Genomic DNA, 18,044 nt, shown 5'->3' with positions numbered 1-18,044 from the left:
TTAGAGCCAAGGGGGTCGAGAAGCGTAAATTTCGTCTGATAATGTCGCCGTTTATGAGGCGTTGGCTTTTGTAAAATGAGCAACAGATTTCGGCCTTTAAGGGTGCCATCTATTTCGGCATTAAAGGGTTTTGAGTGACAAGGGTTATAAATACCACACTTTTAATGTGGTTGCTGACCTGTGGAAGCCTGAAGTAGGCTGCAGGGGCCTAGTTTAAAGGAAGAGTCGGAAGAAAACGTGGACATTAAACTTTTTTTTTACTTCTTGAGGAGTTTATTAGCGTGGCATTAAATCTGTCCTTTTTTGGCGACACACAAAAAAATAGTTGGAAGATGCTCTTGTTGATAGCAAGACGAAACAGCATGGATCTTGTTGGCGATATTTTATTGCATGCTTGTGGAAGAATAGTCGTAAAACGAGCTTGATAACAAGAAATTAAGTAAGGGAAGAATATATTTCCTTCATTTTTTAGTAGATGATGCTTATTTATGAGATATTATGTCGTTTTCATTATCTCGGGATCTGATATGGTACGGTAGAGTCCACTTTTTGGCCTTTATTTATTCGCTTATGCCTGGCAACTTTATCAGCGTCATCATTGCGCAATTAAGGTTTTCAGACCTGATTGGTAGCTTAAAATATTCATTTACTTTTTATTTTATGACGTCATAATTTTATTTTTTGAAACAGAATTTTATTGGAGAATGGATTAAAAATTTTATATGGTGCCTTAGAAGCTAGTTTAACCAAGTTTACCCAAAAACGTGCAAGTATTTTTTAAAATTTTTTTTTTGAGCATTTTCTCAATTTGGAATAATAATTTTTATGGGTACTATGCATTTTAATGCCCCTGTTTATTATTAAAATAATATTCGTTTTTCTGATAGTGTGTTTTACGATAATTTTAAATAAATAAATCTGTTAATAAATGTATTAATACATTAACCGATTTCAAGCAATTTAAGAAGCTATCAATCATTTTTATCAATTTCAAATAATTTAAAAAAAAATCTAGAATCAAAATTCAGGTATTTTTTCATTGCACATAACATTTTTGGATTTCTATTTTCAGCTTTTTTGGTTTTTTACCAAACTTATTCCAGTGGTTTGAATCAATATACTGTTTTATAAAAATCAAAACATTTTCAAACAAATTTGGCCAAAATGAGGTGCTTCCTACATTTCCTTTTTTACGCGATTCACAATGAAAATGCTTCCTACATTCATTTTTTACTTGTTAAAAATTTAGATAATTTTTCACTGCACATAATATTTTTGGATTTCTATTTTCAGCTTTTTTGGTTTTTTATCAAACTTATTCCAGTGGTTTGAATCAATATACAGTTTTATCAAAATCATAACATTTTTAACAAATTTAACCAAAATGATGTGCTTCCTACATTCACTTTTTTGCGAGATTTACAATGAAAATACTTCCTACATTCACTTTTTACTTGCTCAAAATTCAGGTATTTTTTTCATTGCACATAACATATTTGGATTCCTATTTTCAGCTTTTTTGGTTTTTTACCAAACTTATTCCAGTGGTTTGAATCAATATACACAGTTTTATAAAAATCAAAACATTTTCAAACAAATTTAACCAAAATGAGGTGCTTCCTACATTCACTTTTCTACGCAATTGAAAATGAATATGACTACATTTACTTCTTGCTCAAAATTCAGGTATTTTTTCATTGCATATAACATTTTTGGATTTCAATTTTCAGCTTTTTTGGGGTTTTTTTTACCAAATTTTACCCTGTGGTATGAATCAAGGTAGAGTTTTATAAAAATCAAAACATTTTCAAACAAATTTGACCAAAATGAGGTGGTGACGAAAAGGTTGAAACTTGTTAAGAGTTAATCAATTGCTTGCAGAAAGTTTTTTTAATTGAGATTTTGTGTTTGCAGAAAGTTTTTCATTTTATCTGAGTCTGATGGTTCATGTGTCTGGCGCGGTATTTGACATATTGAGAATCCATTGCTTAGTGATGGTAGTTGAGAAAGAAAATTTATCTTTTCTTAATAATAAAAGTTTTTCAATTCAACTTTTACTTTACTTTTTTATGATCACATAGACTCTGAAGAAAGAAAAAAAAAGGAGATTTGCTGAGTAAAATATATTCGAATTCCTTCCCCACCCTATTTCAAATTGCGTGCCACTTTCTTTTTGCGTAAGGAAATACATGCACTCCTTATACCTTGCTTTAACGTTAATAATCATGAAAAGAAAGGGGGGAGGGAGGAAATCATAAGGAGTTGTACGAAGGGAAAATAATCTTGCACGAAGACCAGGAAAAAAAAGTTTAGGATATGTTTTTCTTCTTTTTTTTTTGAACGTGTTCAGACCTGCAAACAGAAAGAGAGAAAAAAATGAAATCTATCTGGTTTTTGTAAAACATAAATTTTTTGGCGAAGAAGTTTCAATGTTCACTGGGAAGCATTACAGCTATAAATATCTACCTTTTTTTCTCACATTTCTTTAGAAGGGGTTAAATTGGGGTGTATTTATAGAATATATACACCCACAAACATGCCTTCTTTCATGTCTGGCAATACATACAAAGAATAAATCGTTAATCATAACTTAAGAAACTGTTCTGGCGAATGGAAATCATAAGATGGCTGTGGAACTATTTTTTCCCCGCTTTTCTCATTCTTTTGTATGTTATTTGAGAATGCAAGAGAGGTAAAAAGTGCAACAACTGTTGTTTATTTTAACGTACTTTCTTTCATGACTTAGTCCGCTAAGTTCCCTTTTATCCGCAACATTACGCATAGCTTTCTTTTCACACTGTTTCCTGTTCGGAATATAAAATAAGGAATTTTTGTTGCTTTATAAAGAAGTGCATCTGGATATTTGCGATTGTAATTCGAGGGCAAGAGAAGTATTCTGGAATGTTTTGTGTAATTCATGGCTATTGTGCTAATAATTGATTTTTTTTAAAATACAATTTTTAATTCTGGTATTTACTGTTTCAAACATAGTTTAAGTCAAAAAATTTTATTTTGTGAAGGAATGAGAATTATATGATCAACTTTGACACATAGTCACGCATAAAAGAAATTGAAGGATTAAGTTGTTTACTTGATTATTTTATAACTGGCTTTGAACAGTTTGCCTATTTTAAGGTTTGCGGCTACCAACGGTGAACTTCGTAGCCTAGTAATTTTGAGCCAAACATTGAAGATAATCCAATTCGTGAATCAAGGTGAACTTCGTTGCCTAGTAATTTTGAGCCAAACATTGAAGATAATCCAATTCGTGAATCAAGCATTCTTGAATCAAGGTGAACTTCGTAGCCTAGTAATTTTGAACCAAACTTTGAAAATAATCGAACTCGTGAATCAAGCATTGAAACAAAGTGACTTTCGTGGAAAACTTTTTGATGAAACTTATCCGAAAAACCATCCATGGTTAGCCCGAGACGCAAGGACTCAAACCCATGATTTGTCTACCGTTGGAGATATTTTTGCATCAGTCTTTTGGTGGGTGCGTGTAGTGCGGTGGGTGCGTGCACAATATCGCTTCTCAATCAAAGTTATATTGATTGTATAGACTTCAGATATGCATCAAGTCTTATTCGTACTAGAGAAAACCAATTACAAGACTTATGACATTACCACAAAACCATGGCGTGACATGAAGGGAAAAAAAGACCTAGGCAGCGTATGAAAAGTACGAAATAGTAATAAAAAAATATTAACTGGAAAAAAATTTAAATTAAATTAAAAATAACTAAAACAGCACATTATAACTGTGAAGTAATGCATATAAATATACGCATGGAAATATCAGAATACATGTAAAACAAAACAATACATGTAAGTATATTAAGCAATTCATGAAAAATATAAAGCAATACATGAAAATAAGTAACGAAAAAATGAAGCAATGCATAAAAACATGAATTATTCTATAAAAAAATAATTTGAAAAAAAAAGAAGTGAAAATAAGTTTAAATAATTTAATCTGCTTATGAAGAATCGTGCATAAATAAAATTGCACGTACTTGTGTTAGATTTTTAGGCAATACAAAACTTGATATACTTATTCCAATTTATCCTATGCAAATAATATGTATTTCAAGTTCCATTTACGTTTGTATCTTTTCAGCACCGCCATAAAATAAAATAAAATAATTAAAGCAAACAATAAAATTACTTTATAAAGATTAAATAACGAAAAGAAATCCTCATCTGGCCAAAATACAATGTTTATTTTCGAAATATTTTTAGATAGCCCAACCATAGCCATTAACCTCTATATACAGCTTTATTTACTATACAACAATGTCAGAAAAGAAATAAAACTTTATTTTTCCCTTTCTGGCAGTAAATCCTTTAAACTTACGTCCTAAGCGCGTGTATTTATTTTAAAGCATTAAGCAAACATGTCCGTACATGTTTCTCTTTTCGAAGACAAAAGAGCCGTGAGAGGGTGTAAGTAGCAGATTAGGACCGTCCATTATCTCTATTCCTATTAAATCTTTCATCTCTAGTGCTTTCTCTGTCTATAGGTTTCTTGCGAGATAGTATCTGGAGTGTGTACGGCTATCAAATTACGTTAGAGGAGAATTGCGTAAGCCTTTAACGTTGACCGGGAAAAATGGTGATAATCGTATTTAACGTATATATCATATCTAGACATTAGATAAGAGAGAGAAATGGTGGATATTATTATCCGTTATTGGTCGTAGATATCGATGATTTTTAGAAGAAGGTTAAATAAATATTTTAACATACGTTGTTTCTAACTCTTTTTGTTGTTGGTGATATTTTTCGTTTCTTTGAACAGTTGCTATATTGATTTTTTACTCTATGGTCTTATATGATCTTTTGTATCTTTTCTACTCTATGATTTTATGAAGACTTTTGCAACTTTCCTACATATGCTTGCTAACTAAATATTTCAACATACGTTGTTTGCAACTCATTTTGTTGTTGGTGATGTTTTTCGTTTCTTTAAACAGTTGCTATATTGATTTTTTACTCTATGGTTTTATCAAAACTTTTGCAACTTTTCTACTCTACGGTTTTATGAAGACTTTTGCAACTTTCCGACATATGCTTGTTTTTTTTGTGAAAAGGAGATTGGTGTTTATTTTTTAATATTTTTAATTTTGAAAAAAAAAAAAAGCATTTTTCTCGTAGAGGATGACTTATTTTATTGCATTTTTCTTAAAGTTTCCATGGATTACTGATGTAACTTTCCTACTTTATGGTTTTATGAAAACTTATGCAACTTTCCATTTTGTAGCTCCATTAAAATTTTTGCAGCTTTTCTACTCTCTGGTTTTATGAAAGCTTCAGTATTAATGAACTGTAATATATTTCCAGTTTAAATATTTTTGTTGTTAGTATGTTTGTAACTCTTTTTGTTGTTAGTATGTTTTTCGTTTCTTTAAACAGTTGCTATATTGATTTTTTACTCTATGGTCTTATGAAAACTTTTGCAACTTTTCTGCTCTATGATTTTATGAAGACTTTTGCAACTTTCCAACATATGCTTGTTTTTTTGTGAAAAAGAGATTGGTGTTTATTTTTTAATATTTTTAATTTTGAAAAAAAAAAGCATTCTTCTCGTAGAGGATGATTTATTTTATTGCATTTTTCTTAAAGTTTTCATGGTTTAATGATATAACTTTCCTACATTATGGTTTTATGAAAACTTTTGCTTTTCCATTCTATGGTTTAGTAAAATTTTTTGCAGCTTTTCTTCTCTCTGGTTTTATGAAAGTTTTAGTATTAATGAACTGTAATTTATTTCCAGTTTAAATCTTTTTATCGGTGAAACACTCGGTATTATAAAATTATGATTGGCTTTACAATTTCTTAATGGAGTGATTAAAGAGCATTACTTAAGATATGTGTCCTACAAAAAAATATTTTGCAACTTTTCTACTCCATGGTTTTAAGAAAACTTTTCTACTCTATGGCTTAGGAAAACTCATGCAACTTTTCTTCCTTCTATGGTTTTATGAAAACTCATGCAACTTTTATTCCTTCTATGGCTTTGTGAATATTTAAGTATAAATAAATTGCATTTTATTTCAAGTAAAATCTTTTCATATTGTTGAAATATTCTGTATTAAAAAATTCAGAATGGCTTTGCTATTAAGTAACAATGCTATTCCAGATCATTAATGAAATTGCATCTCTTCTGTAAAGACAATAAAATGTTCTTTTATAATCGATATCTTTTATCGAACTCCTATACTTATAAATTCCGAATCTATTTCGATTTTTTTTATCGTTTATTCTGAAGCGCATTGAACCCTTAAACCGAAAACATACGTAATCGGCAGAAATATGCGATTGTCCAATCATTTATCAAATTTTAATATTGCTCCTGCCTTTTTTGTCGTTTTCTTATTTATCCGAAGAATGCACTTTCATAATTTTGATAATGGTATTTCATAATGCTAATGATCTTCCTATCTGTCATTAAAAAGCTCATTTCTCGATTTGCGTTTTGACTGAAATTACATTTTTACTTAATGAATTTGCCGCTTTTGTAATTATTTTTTTTTTCAACAACAAATATTTTTGAGAATTTCCGTTGTTTGGTAAACAGATTTGCATTCACCTGTTAAATCATACTCGTATTTTCTTATTTAACCATTGTTTCATTCGCGAATTTTTGTTTTATATTCTTAAATGATGTTTATCAATTATAAGTTGCTCTTTTTTATTAAACTGAGAACATCGAGATGTAATTTTTATTAAGCTCGAAATTATTTTATTTATGGACGTCCTTATAAATATTTATTTATTATTTTGTTGGAGAAAGTGTAAGCTATTTAAAATAGTCATTATGTTAATGAATTTAATAAGCAAACCGTGAAAAATCTTCGAAAAATGTTTTTTGTAGTTCATTTATGAAAATTTTATTTTATAATTTCGTTTAATTTTATTGAAAAAATAATTTGATAAATAAATGTAATTTTATATGCTTTTCCTTCTGTGGGAGAGAGATTTTTATTATTTTATATATGTTTTCTTTAAATTACATTTTTCTTCTAAAGGATGTTTATTTTTTTCTTCCAAACTCGTGCTAACCTAACCAAGCCTAATTAATTAAAAAATAACACAGATAATACTAATTAATTTGATACAATTCCAATAGTAGTACTAATAAAAGGATTGCAGTGATAATATTATCAGTATTGATAATACTAATACTGGAAAATAATACTAGCTTAGTGTAATGAAAAATAATACTACAATAAACCAAACTTGCATTTAAAAATGCTTAAATAAATCTTAATAGAAAATTGACAGAAAGGAGAAGTTGATCCTTTTAAAAATTTCTAAAATTAAACTAGTTTATCATTTATTAATGCGACAAGTGACATTAATTTAATCCCAACTTTTTCTTAAACCTAAAAACGAAGTATTGCCGAGAAAAACAACTAAACTTCACTAATTTCAGTGAAAGCTCATTGGACAAGAAAAGAGCAAGGATAAAAAGAGAAGTAAAAGTTATAAGACATTACAGGCGTTAAAGGGATAAGACTCATACCCCCCACGCCCTTTCTAAGCCGTATGAAGGACAAAAGAATGTTAGAAAAAAGGACTTGACAGGACTTGTGGATCGGTCAAAACAATTACGAACTTTGGGAAAAACAGGAAAAGTGCTAAGTCTTGTCATTGACCAAGCCAAGGATGTTGATAACAAGATTGGGAAGCGAGATGACTTTATTAGCTTTTAATTACGGTTTATTTCTGGGTCCCCCCACCTCCTTTTTCTTAACTTATCTGGAAAACTTTTTTTTTGTGTGTGAAAATGTTGGTTTCCGATTGGAGTGATGTTTTTTTTGTGTGTGTTTTAATTTTTTTTTCTAGTTTTTGTTAGTGATGAGCATTTGATGAAATAAGGCAATGAAGTTAAGAACTCAGATTATGGTTTGGATATAACAGGAAATAAATGCCGCCTGGCTATTGTAGTTATGACTACTCTTAGGTGATGCAATTACTCTACGAAGTTCATTGTCTTTAACTTAAAGCTAGTGATAATTTTAAATCTTTGTAATAAATTGTTACCAATAGTAGCATTAGAAATATCACATATGAGAGTCACAACTAATGTAGATCGATAAAACCAGAGCTTCAAGTGCTAATCGTTTTAATGTTCACAAAAAGCGCGCGTCAATGTTTGAGTATTAATGCTAATTGCTAACCTAAGTAAGTTCTAATACAAAGTTTGAACAATCACCATGAATAAACTACTTGATACACTAATCTGATGCTAATGAAGCACTGCTTGATGCTAAAGAAGCACTAATCTGAAGCATTGAAAATTGAAATTAATGTTGTCATTGATGAATGCAAATGTAATTATTATCCTATTTAGGAAGTATTTGTTGGCCTTCTGATACTCTGGTGTGCCATCTAAGAATGCTACTTAGGTTAGCACTAAGCATTCTTAAATGGCACATCAGAGTTCGACGCATGAAGGCCAACCAATCTGTTAATAGACTAATAATTGCATTGGCATTCACAAATAGCTACACTACTTTCAATTATCAATGCTTTAGATTAGTGCATCTTTACCTAGCATCAAGCAGTTGATGTAATGATGTAAGGTTACCCGATACAAATCTGTTGGTAATCGTTCTAGCTTTGTATTAACTTTAGACTGTAAAATTCACTGTTTAAAATTTTACGATGTAATTTTTATATGGAAGAATATGCTTTTTTTTGTCATGGGATATTTATTCTAAATGAACTATGCATATATTTTACCCAATTTATGCTTGTTGACATATTTATGACTGCTTTTTATTTTTATTTTTTATTTATTTGTTTTTTTATTTCTTCTCAGAACCATCAACCGTCCACCTGTCTCGATGGAGTCCGGAGAATCGAGAAGAAGACATTCACAATACTATGTCCTGTTATCCTACTGAGTCTCGAGGTTTCTTCTGGAATTGGACCAGAGCTGGACATGTGGCCGTTCACAAATGCCCGAATGGAGCCTTTGGTAAGTAAAAAGAACTGCAGAGTCTAAACATATTTATTATAAACTTGTCTTTGCAGTCATTAAATTTATGACAATTCCGTTACGGTAGCAAATGGAACAGATAATTAATACTCTGCTTGACACAATTATTTTGATAGATATATGCTTGTTTCGACAATATTTGAAAATTATAGCGTGTAATTGACACAAAGTTAAATTTTTGAAAGTGTTAATCTGCTTGATAAATGCAAAATAATTTTATAGAAAAAGAGCTACATAATTTCTCAATCGTAAGCATATTTATCACTAACTTTTCTTTCAGTCATTAAATTTATAACGATTTTATTGTGATAGCGAATAGCCAATTGACACAGTTATTTTCATAGATATACTCTAAGTTTCATATTCATTGTATTTTCGAATTTAGTCTTACACATCCGCAGATAAGTTGATTTGAAGGTTTTTTTTTTTTGGTACCATCTGTTTCCTTTTCAATTATCTTCTTTAGTTTGAAGCTTTCGAATCTGCTTTGTTCGATTTTAAGAATTAAAAATTATTCCAAAGTGTTTGACAGAATCTTTGTTTCTGTTTTAAAATTGAGTTCCACCCGACCATTCCCGCTATTATTTTCCCCCCCTCCTTTGATTTAACGAAAATTGCTAACAAATCTAACGTGCTCCTATGGGATTAGAATTCAGAAGCTAGATGCGAATTGCAGTTCAGTTTTTTTACAGTTGCTGCATTGCAACTAATGGTCTCATCGTTTTTTTACTAGGCTATAAAGTCATTATTTATGCATGTTCCTTACAGATATATTTATCCAGTTCGAACTTTTCGAACTCCCCCTTGCCCCTCAGGGAATTCGAACAGGGGGGCTTGTACTGCGATCTGTTGGTGGCTTTTGAAAGCAATTACAGTAATTTCCCGGCGGCGCCCCCTACCAGTTTTAGTAGGCCCCAGGTGATGTGGGCCACTCCTGGGATTGCTCCCCTGCATCCGAGTACATCCAATCAGAAATGGTAATGTGGTTCTCTTTTCCTGCAATATGGCGGGCAAGATGAAAAAGTTCCAATCCTCTTACTACATAAACAAGAAACTAGGAGTTTATATAGCCTGTCCTGCGGGGCATTAATACAGCTAGCCTCAAATGAATTAAGCCCAGTGGGGGTGTGTAGATAAACATACTCTGTTTAGAGCGGCTATGGCCAAGTGTTTGTTCTAGGCTACTGCTGCTTAATAGCTCAATAAATGCGCGTTCATTATTATTCCCATTGCTTCCCACACCCTTTGACAAACTGCTCCAGACTTCCTAATGAAAACTCTGGATCTCCCTTCCTCCAGATTCTGCGTGAAAGCAACTTGAGTAATTTTTTTTAAAGAGTTGCAAGATTTTTCTTAAGAACTTCAATGACAATCAAGGTAGATTAATGTATAAAAACGTCAGTTTTAGTTTAAATGGTAATAAATATTGGCCATAAGTAGATCGATCTACAAAAAATGTCAGTTTTAGTTTCAACAATTAGTCTTTTAGTTTCAACAATTAGTCTTTTAGTTTCAACAATTAGTCTTTTAGCTTCAACAATTAGTCTTTTAGTTTCAACAGTTAGTCTTTTAGTTTCAATAAGTAGTCTTTTAGTTTCAACAATAAAGTCTTGTGTACAGAAAATGGCTGTTTTGGTTTCAATGGTATTGGTTATCTATAATAGCCAAAAATCGATTGATCTACAGTTGATAAGAAAATAAGTTTTAGTTTCAATAGTTATCAATATTAGTCAGAAGTAGATCCATCTATGAAAAATGAGTTCTAGCTTCAACAGTAACTAATATTAGTCAAAACTAAGGTCTATATAAAGAAAATGGCAGCATTAGTTCCAATGGTATTAGTAATCAATATTAGCTAAAAAATAGATTGATCTACAGTAAATGTTAGTTCTGGTTTCATGGTAATCAGTTATAGTCAAAAATTGATTCTATTTTAGGACAGTTTGTTTCAATGATTATGTTAGTCGAATTTTGAGTTTTATAGTTAGCTCTCGGGCCATAAAATGAGTTTCTAAAACAGTTTATCTAATTTTAAAACTGTCCAGTATTTTAGTACTTGATGGTTCAGAGATTAGCTTGTTAAACGTGTTTCTTCGGTTGAGATCTCGGTGATGGCCAAATATTTTTTCACTAATGTTCTAAATTTTTACAACATAAACTGCTGTTTGTAGAAAATGCAACACCATGAAAGAATCATCAGAATCAAATGAAATTTAATGCAGAAACGACTTGTACTGATACAAATAAATGATGAAATTTTCAAAACAAAAGAAACAAATTAAGCGTCCGAAATCAGTATTTGGTGCAGCCACCACGCGCTGCAATAAGTGCTGCTATACGACGTGGCATGGAGTCAAACAGATGTTGAATATCTGCTTGAGGAAGAGAATTCCATATCGCTTGTATGCGCAACCAAAGTTCGTCTTTGGAAACTGCAGGACGCGGATCACGAGTGAGACGCCGACCAACCATATCCCACACGTGCTCAATAGGCGACATATCCGGCGAATAAGCAGGCCAAGGAAGAAGTTGCATGCGTTGTGCTGAACAGAAGTCTCTAACAGTCCGCGCAACATGTGGGCGTGCATTATCCTGCTGAAAGATAGCTCCAGGGATGCCTTGAAGGAAAGGAACGACTTCGGGCTGTAGCACTTCACGGACGTATCTGTTGCTATTGAGATTACCCTCAATTCGTATCAAATTGGATCGTCCATGATACGAAATCGCACCCCAGACCATAACTCCGGGTGTTCGACCACTATGTCGTTCAATAATACACTCAGGAAGGCAGCGTTGACCGGCATAACGTCTAACACGAACACGGCCATCATGGGTCCACAAATTGAAGCGTGATTCATCTGAAAAGACAACTTGGTGCCAATCAGCTCGCCAGTCTCTGTGCTCAAGAGCCCACTGCCGACGCAGCCGTCGATGATCCGCCGTGAGGGGAATCCTGTATAATGGCACCCTTGCACGCAATCCACGGCGCAGCAGACGACGACGAATTGACGAAGCCGACAATTGTACACCTGTAGCAGTAGACCAATGTGCTGCCAGCTGCCTGGAGGAAGCTGTGCGATCATTCACCGCCATGCGGAGCAGGTGTCGATCATCGCGCTCTGACGTCACCTTCTGTCGTCCAGTGCCTGTTTTTCGAGTTGTTCGGTGCTCGTCGGTCCACTGCTTCCAAACTCGCATCACTGTGGAACTGTTCCGCTGCATACGAGCTGCTATTGCGCGATAGGAAAATCCTCCTTCTCGAAGGCCGATTATCCTCCCTCGTTCAAACTCCGTAAGTTGCTTGAATTTCTTATTCTTCCGTCGTGGAGGCATACTCAGGTCTCACTAAACGTTTGCCACTAACAAATAATCATAGACTATTTTCAACGTCCCGCTACAGCACTTTATTTATACGCTTTCAGCATCAATTCAGAGGGCGCTGCGCGCGCCACGCACGCGCGATGGCTCTGAAACTTTATTAATTTGCATAATATCCTATATCCATTATTAAAATAATATTTCATTTGATTCTGATGATTCCTTCATGGTGTTGCATTTTCTACAAACAGCAGTTTATATTGAATTTACGATAAAAAGTAATGGCGACTTAAGTGCCAGTACTTTAGCTGTAAACTTTTATATTTTATTATATATCTATCAGTATTTGTATACAAACTTTAGGAATAAAATTAAAATTTGAATCATTTCTAAAGCATTTGTTACTGTTTTGAAAATAAATAATAATTATGACTTTTTTTCTTGCTTGTTTGCTTTAACGTCAAGAATATAATTTCACTAAATTCATTCAATGGTTTATTAATTACTGCTAGACTATCCGAAATCCAGCTTTAATTTACGAACTACAATTTTCATTTTGCTTACTACAAATCAAATTAAATTAGTCGCTGTGTATAAATTTTACACTATACATTTCCTAAAATGTTCTCCAAGGGTTGAAACTATTTGTTACCAACATTAATTTGCTGCATATTATCAAATGGATTTCAATAACAAATTTCTCATATTTACTGACTTAAATGATCGGTTCTATGTGTTCTAGTTGTGCTTTTGCGAAATAGTCATATATTTATATCCCACTAGCTTCCGATCTAATCCCGAACTGTTTAAAATTCACGAAATACATAACCTGCTCCTTTTGGAATTATTCCTTCTAACGGTTAGCGAGATATTGCCAAAATCCCCCCCATTCAAAAGCATGCCAGTGTAATTGGATAAAGGGAACGCTATGCCAATGCGAACTGCTCCTGGAGTTTTGGAAATCCACGTTTTGAATAAATCATTTCCATATTCTTATAAGCTGGATTCTTGGACCTATGTACTGAGTTTGATAAACAGGCCATTTCCATTTTGGGGTTCTGGGACTCTTAATAAGTTGGCAGTGCTTGCGATGGTCCATCAGTGTTTGAGAAAGCGTATCTACTTTCTGCTGTCCCCAGAAGCCAGTTAGCCAGGACTGGATGTTTGCTTGGGAAAGATACATCCAAAGTTGTTTGTTTCTGTTGGGGAATCGGGTAGGTATTTGTTGGCAGAGTATGTTCTGGACAAATAAATGTAATGGCTTTTCTGCGGAAATTAAGAGGAGGAATTCCCCTGTGGTTGTAACTGTCGATGACAGATTAAAAATATTTTTTTAAATTTCAATGATGATTCAAATTTATTTAATTTTATGTATGTTGCTGTGATAAACCAAAATTAGTTAAGGTTAAAATTTACTTTATAACTTTGGTATAGGTTCAAAATATTTCTTAAACAAACCTGCGCTTGATTCTTTTTTTTTTTTTTTTTTTTTNTTTTTTTTTTTTTTTTTTTTTTTTTTTTTTTTTTTTTTTAATATAACTATTTCTGACTACTTTCTGACTTATTTCTTCCTTCAACATATGCAAATGTTGAAGGAGGATTTTAATGTTAACGGGGGCAATGGTGAATGTTGATTTTTTTTTTTTAAATTTCATGCTTTCTTGCTTAGTCCGGCAAATGTTTTCATTGTATTCATTGATGGTAAATGTTGGTTAATTTTTTTTTCGGTTATTATTAATATTTCTGACTTCCACTGGCAAATGTCTGTGTATAAGATGTGCAAATTGATTGTGAATGGTAATTTTATTTTTCTTATAAATTCACTACTTTTTGCCTTACACCGGCAAATGTCAACCTGTGCAAGTTGTTAATATTGATTATTTTTTTAAATATCACTATTTCTTACTTAGACTGGCAAATGTTTGTCTTCACTATTCTTTAATGTTAAATATTTTTTCTCGTTTAATATTATTATTTCTCAATTATACTGATAAATGTCTGCATTCAGCATGTCTATTTTCATAAAAATAATATTTTATTCCTTAAACGGGGTTGTTGAATTTTTTTTTTGAATGCTTCTTTACTGACATCTAGCAAAATCTGTATAGATCTTAAACATTGGGTATTATTTATAACTGTTGCTTAATCTCCGGACGATCACAATAAATTTAATGTAAAAAAAGAGAAAGAAAACTTTAATTATTTCTTTTATTTTTACCGGATTTTATCTAACATAAAGCATTTCTTATAAGAATCATCTATGTTTTAGTGGTTCATTAGAAAAAAAAACAACCTTTTTCTTTGAAAAATTTTAAAGTCAGGCAAAGAGATACAAATATTTTCGTATTCTCAAGAACCATCCGCAAACAAGCATATACCTTCTTCTCTTCGTTAAATCTAAGAATGGACCCTTTTGAAAAAAGCATGGAATAAATAAAAACATTCGATGTTGTGTGTTTCGTTATTCAGGGGGTGTTTGAGGCGAAGCTCGAACGATAATGACCCTGTTCCCTACCACGTGCCGCCAAAGCTTTTGAAGTTGTTGCGAGGAAGTTGGGAAAAAAGTAGAATAAATGAAGTGAAACAAAAATCACAATGAATAGAAAGTGGGAAAAGGTTTGGAATTTTATACAAATACAATTAATCGTTGTCTTCCTTTCAGTTGAACATTTGAATACTAATGTTCTGGGGGGCCATGACAATGACTGGGAAGCCCTTAAATTGTAAAGGAAGTTTTAAAAAAAGACGTAAAACAGCAGGTCTTCCTGAAGAATCTGAGGTACTTTATTTTCTAGCAGCTAGAACATTCTTTTTTTTCTTTCGTACTTTTATTTGTCAGCTAATTTATTATATCACTATCTTTGGTTGTTGCATTCGTAGTATTTATTTTTATACTCTATGAAAGGCTTTAAAAATTTTTTTTAAAACATATAAGCTGAGATTTTTTAAGTTTCGATACATTTAAATTTTTTATTCAAATATTTTTCATTGATATTATATAATCAATATGATTATATAATATTCTATAATTGTAGGTATACATATTTTAACTCTATTTAAATCTTTACTATTATAATATTTGCTATGTATTTTTATTTTATAACCGTCGTTGAATAGCTGACCCAATTTTTAAGTTTACGACTACTAATATTCAACTCCGTAGCCTTGTAATTTTGAACTGAATAAAAAAAATTGTTGTTGTAGTTAATTTACGCCACACTAGAGCTGCATAATGGGCTATTGGCGACAGTCTAGGAATCATCCCTGAGGAGGATCCGAAGACATGCCATCAAAATTTTGATCCTCTGCAGAGGGGATGGCACCACCGCTTCGGTAGCCCGACGACCTGCATGCAAAGCTTAGCACTTTACGGTAGCACAGTTTAACGAGGACCAATACCGCACACCCTCGATTCCTAAGCAAACTAATCCAAGTTGTTACCCACCGCAGCCAGTGATGCTTGACTTCGCTGATCTGCTGGGAACCGTGACTTAACCATCAGTCCACTGCGGGACAAAAAATGTTCAAACTATTTTTTTTATTAATATTTGTTTCTAACGAATTTTTGATTCATTACCACGCAAATAAAAATATAACCCAACTAGAATTTATGTTAAATTAATATGATTTTGTTAAAAGACACTCATCCAAAACATATGTTTTAATTTTATATTTTTCACACGCAGAGCAAGGCAATAAAAAAGAAAATTGTCACCCTAATAGAATATCATATAATAAATTTTATCAAATTTGATAGCTGATCGAAATGGTTTAGTTTATTTTTCCTGAAAAATTACTCTTGACACGTTTATTTCTTGAAATAATTTCTTGAATATATAACCCTTGACTATTTGTTGTAGGACTAAGTCTTTTTCTCTGTTTTGCTGCAAATGCTAAAAATAAATATATTTATTCATTAGGAAATGGCAACTCACGTAGTTTGCAAACATAGCACATCATTCTATTTTGTTGTGTAAAAATTTGAGAGTGTAAGAAACTGACTTGATTATGCAGATTTCTGTAACAAAAGCCACTGGCTACGTTTGATACTTTGGGCTATCTTTAAAAAACGCCAAGGATTCTTCCGTAAACAAATTTATATTTACTTTAATATTCCTTCTTGTAGTTGTGTGTTTTGGCGCATTTTAATAAGGTCTAACTTTTCGTGCGTTAATGCTTTGCTGGTTGTAGAAAATACGATCTTTAAGCTATGCCGTTCTTCTGCGTTTTATTCTGAACTTAATTATGTTTACTTTTAAAGAATTGCATCTACAGTAATTAGTGACTGAATTTGTTTAGTTTTTAATTATCTAATTTTGAACTTAAACTTGCGTTTTTGATTGTCTTCTTAACGAGTTTAATTAATTTTAGTGTGTGATAAAATTTGTTTGTTTGCTTGATAGTTTCTGTTTACAATTAAACAATTTGAGAATAAATCCGTTGGAATGTCTCGAAAATTAATTTTCGACGCGATTTCTTTTTAATGATATTATTATGCACAACCTTTATATCTATCACATTTTCGTTATTTACTTCAATTTTATTGATACCTTTTTAATAGGAATAAAGAAGCTATTCAGCTGAAATTTTAATCCTTTTTAAGTTTAGTTTTGTTTAAGAGTACACAATTGGGATTGGCCAATTCATTTTTATGTTTTAATTACTGTGCTGTTATTTCATATAAAACTTCCAGCGTTTAGATTTTATTAGTTACAGTCCATACACCAAGACACATGGGTTAAATATAACTAATCTTTTATTATCAGAATCGCAAGTAATCGAGTTCGAACATGATGAGAGAAACAAAAATTGCTGTAAAATAAGATTACTTTTTGTGGGAATGAAAAAAAAATTTTTTTTTTAAATATTCGAACACAATTTTCATTTATAATTTTTTTTCCACAATAAACGCTGCTACCTTAGTAGTATTTGCTACCCAAAATAGTTACAATTTGAACGTTTAAATATTTCTCACAAAATCACAGTTTTTGTTGTATATGCTTAGATGTTCGATTACGATTGGATATTTGCAAGCGACGTCACGCGTGGCTCAGCTAATCAGGTTCACCACACACCACGTGCGTCACTTGTAGTTATTCAATTAAATCTGAACGGAAAATAGATTCAGCCTGATAATGTACCTAATCCTTAAAGCTGTAACATTAACTGTAACACTACACGCTCAATCACGTGATTAGATTCGACTATGTAATTAGTTGCAAGTACCATATTGCTAATTTATAGTATTATTAAAAATCTATATTTCTAATTACGATTTCTTATAGAGTAAAGCTTTTGCACCAAACAGTTCTAACTATCTGTAATTCTAAACTGGTAAATGATGTAATCACTGTAACTGCTTTAACTTTGCTTCAGAATGCTCCGAAATCATTGAAAATTATTGCTTCAGATTGTCCCCAAAACATCCAAAAATACTGCTCAGGATTGCACCAAACCACTGAAAATTGCTGCTTTTAACTGCTCCCAATCATAGAAAATCGCTGCTTCATACAGCTCCAAAACCGATGTAAATTGCTGCCTTAGATTATTCAACTATTGAAATATGTTGCTTTAGATTGCTCCAAATCCATAGAAAATTCCTGTTTTAGAAAACTGCTGAGTAATCGAATATTTCTCCTTTGGTCTGCTATAATTAAAACATGAAACCTCGAATCACATCACAGTTAAAAATTTAATTAATTCAGAATAATTATCT

General features: G+C 31.9%; 1 protein-coding gene across 10 annotated transcripts in view; it reads left to right on the top strand.

The window, feature by feature from the left end:
- LOC107451346 (latrophilin Cirl) overlaps positions 1 to 18,044 on the top strand; it is a 627,655-nt gene that overhangs the window by 499,604 nt on the left and 110,007 nt on the right. For all 10 annotated transcript variants that reach the window (XM_071177653.1, XM_043039805.2, XM_071177651.1 and 7 more), the window contains one exon: positions 8,831 to 8,989. In XM_071177653.1, the coding sequence (XP_071033754.1) occupies positions 8,831 to 8,989 (159 nt within the window). The remainder of the gene's footprint in view (positions 1 to 8,830; positions 8,990 to 18,044) is intronic.

The sequence above is a fragment of the Parasteatoda tepidariorum genome, chromosome 2 (genome assembly GCF_043381705.1).
Source record: "Parasteatoda tepidariorum isolate YZ-2023 chromosome 2, CAS_Ptep_4.0, whole genome shotgun sequence".
In the NCBI taxonomy this organism is placed as follows: domain Eukaryota; kingdom Metazoa; phylum Arthropoda; class Arachnida; order Araneae; family Theridiidae; genus Parasteatoda; species Parasteatoda tepidariorum.
This window is presented reverse-complemented; position numbering and strand designations above follow the sequence as displayed.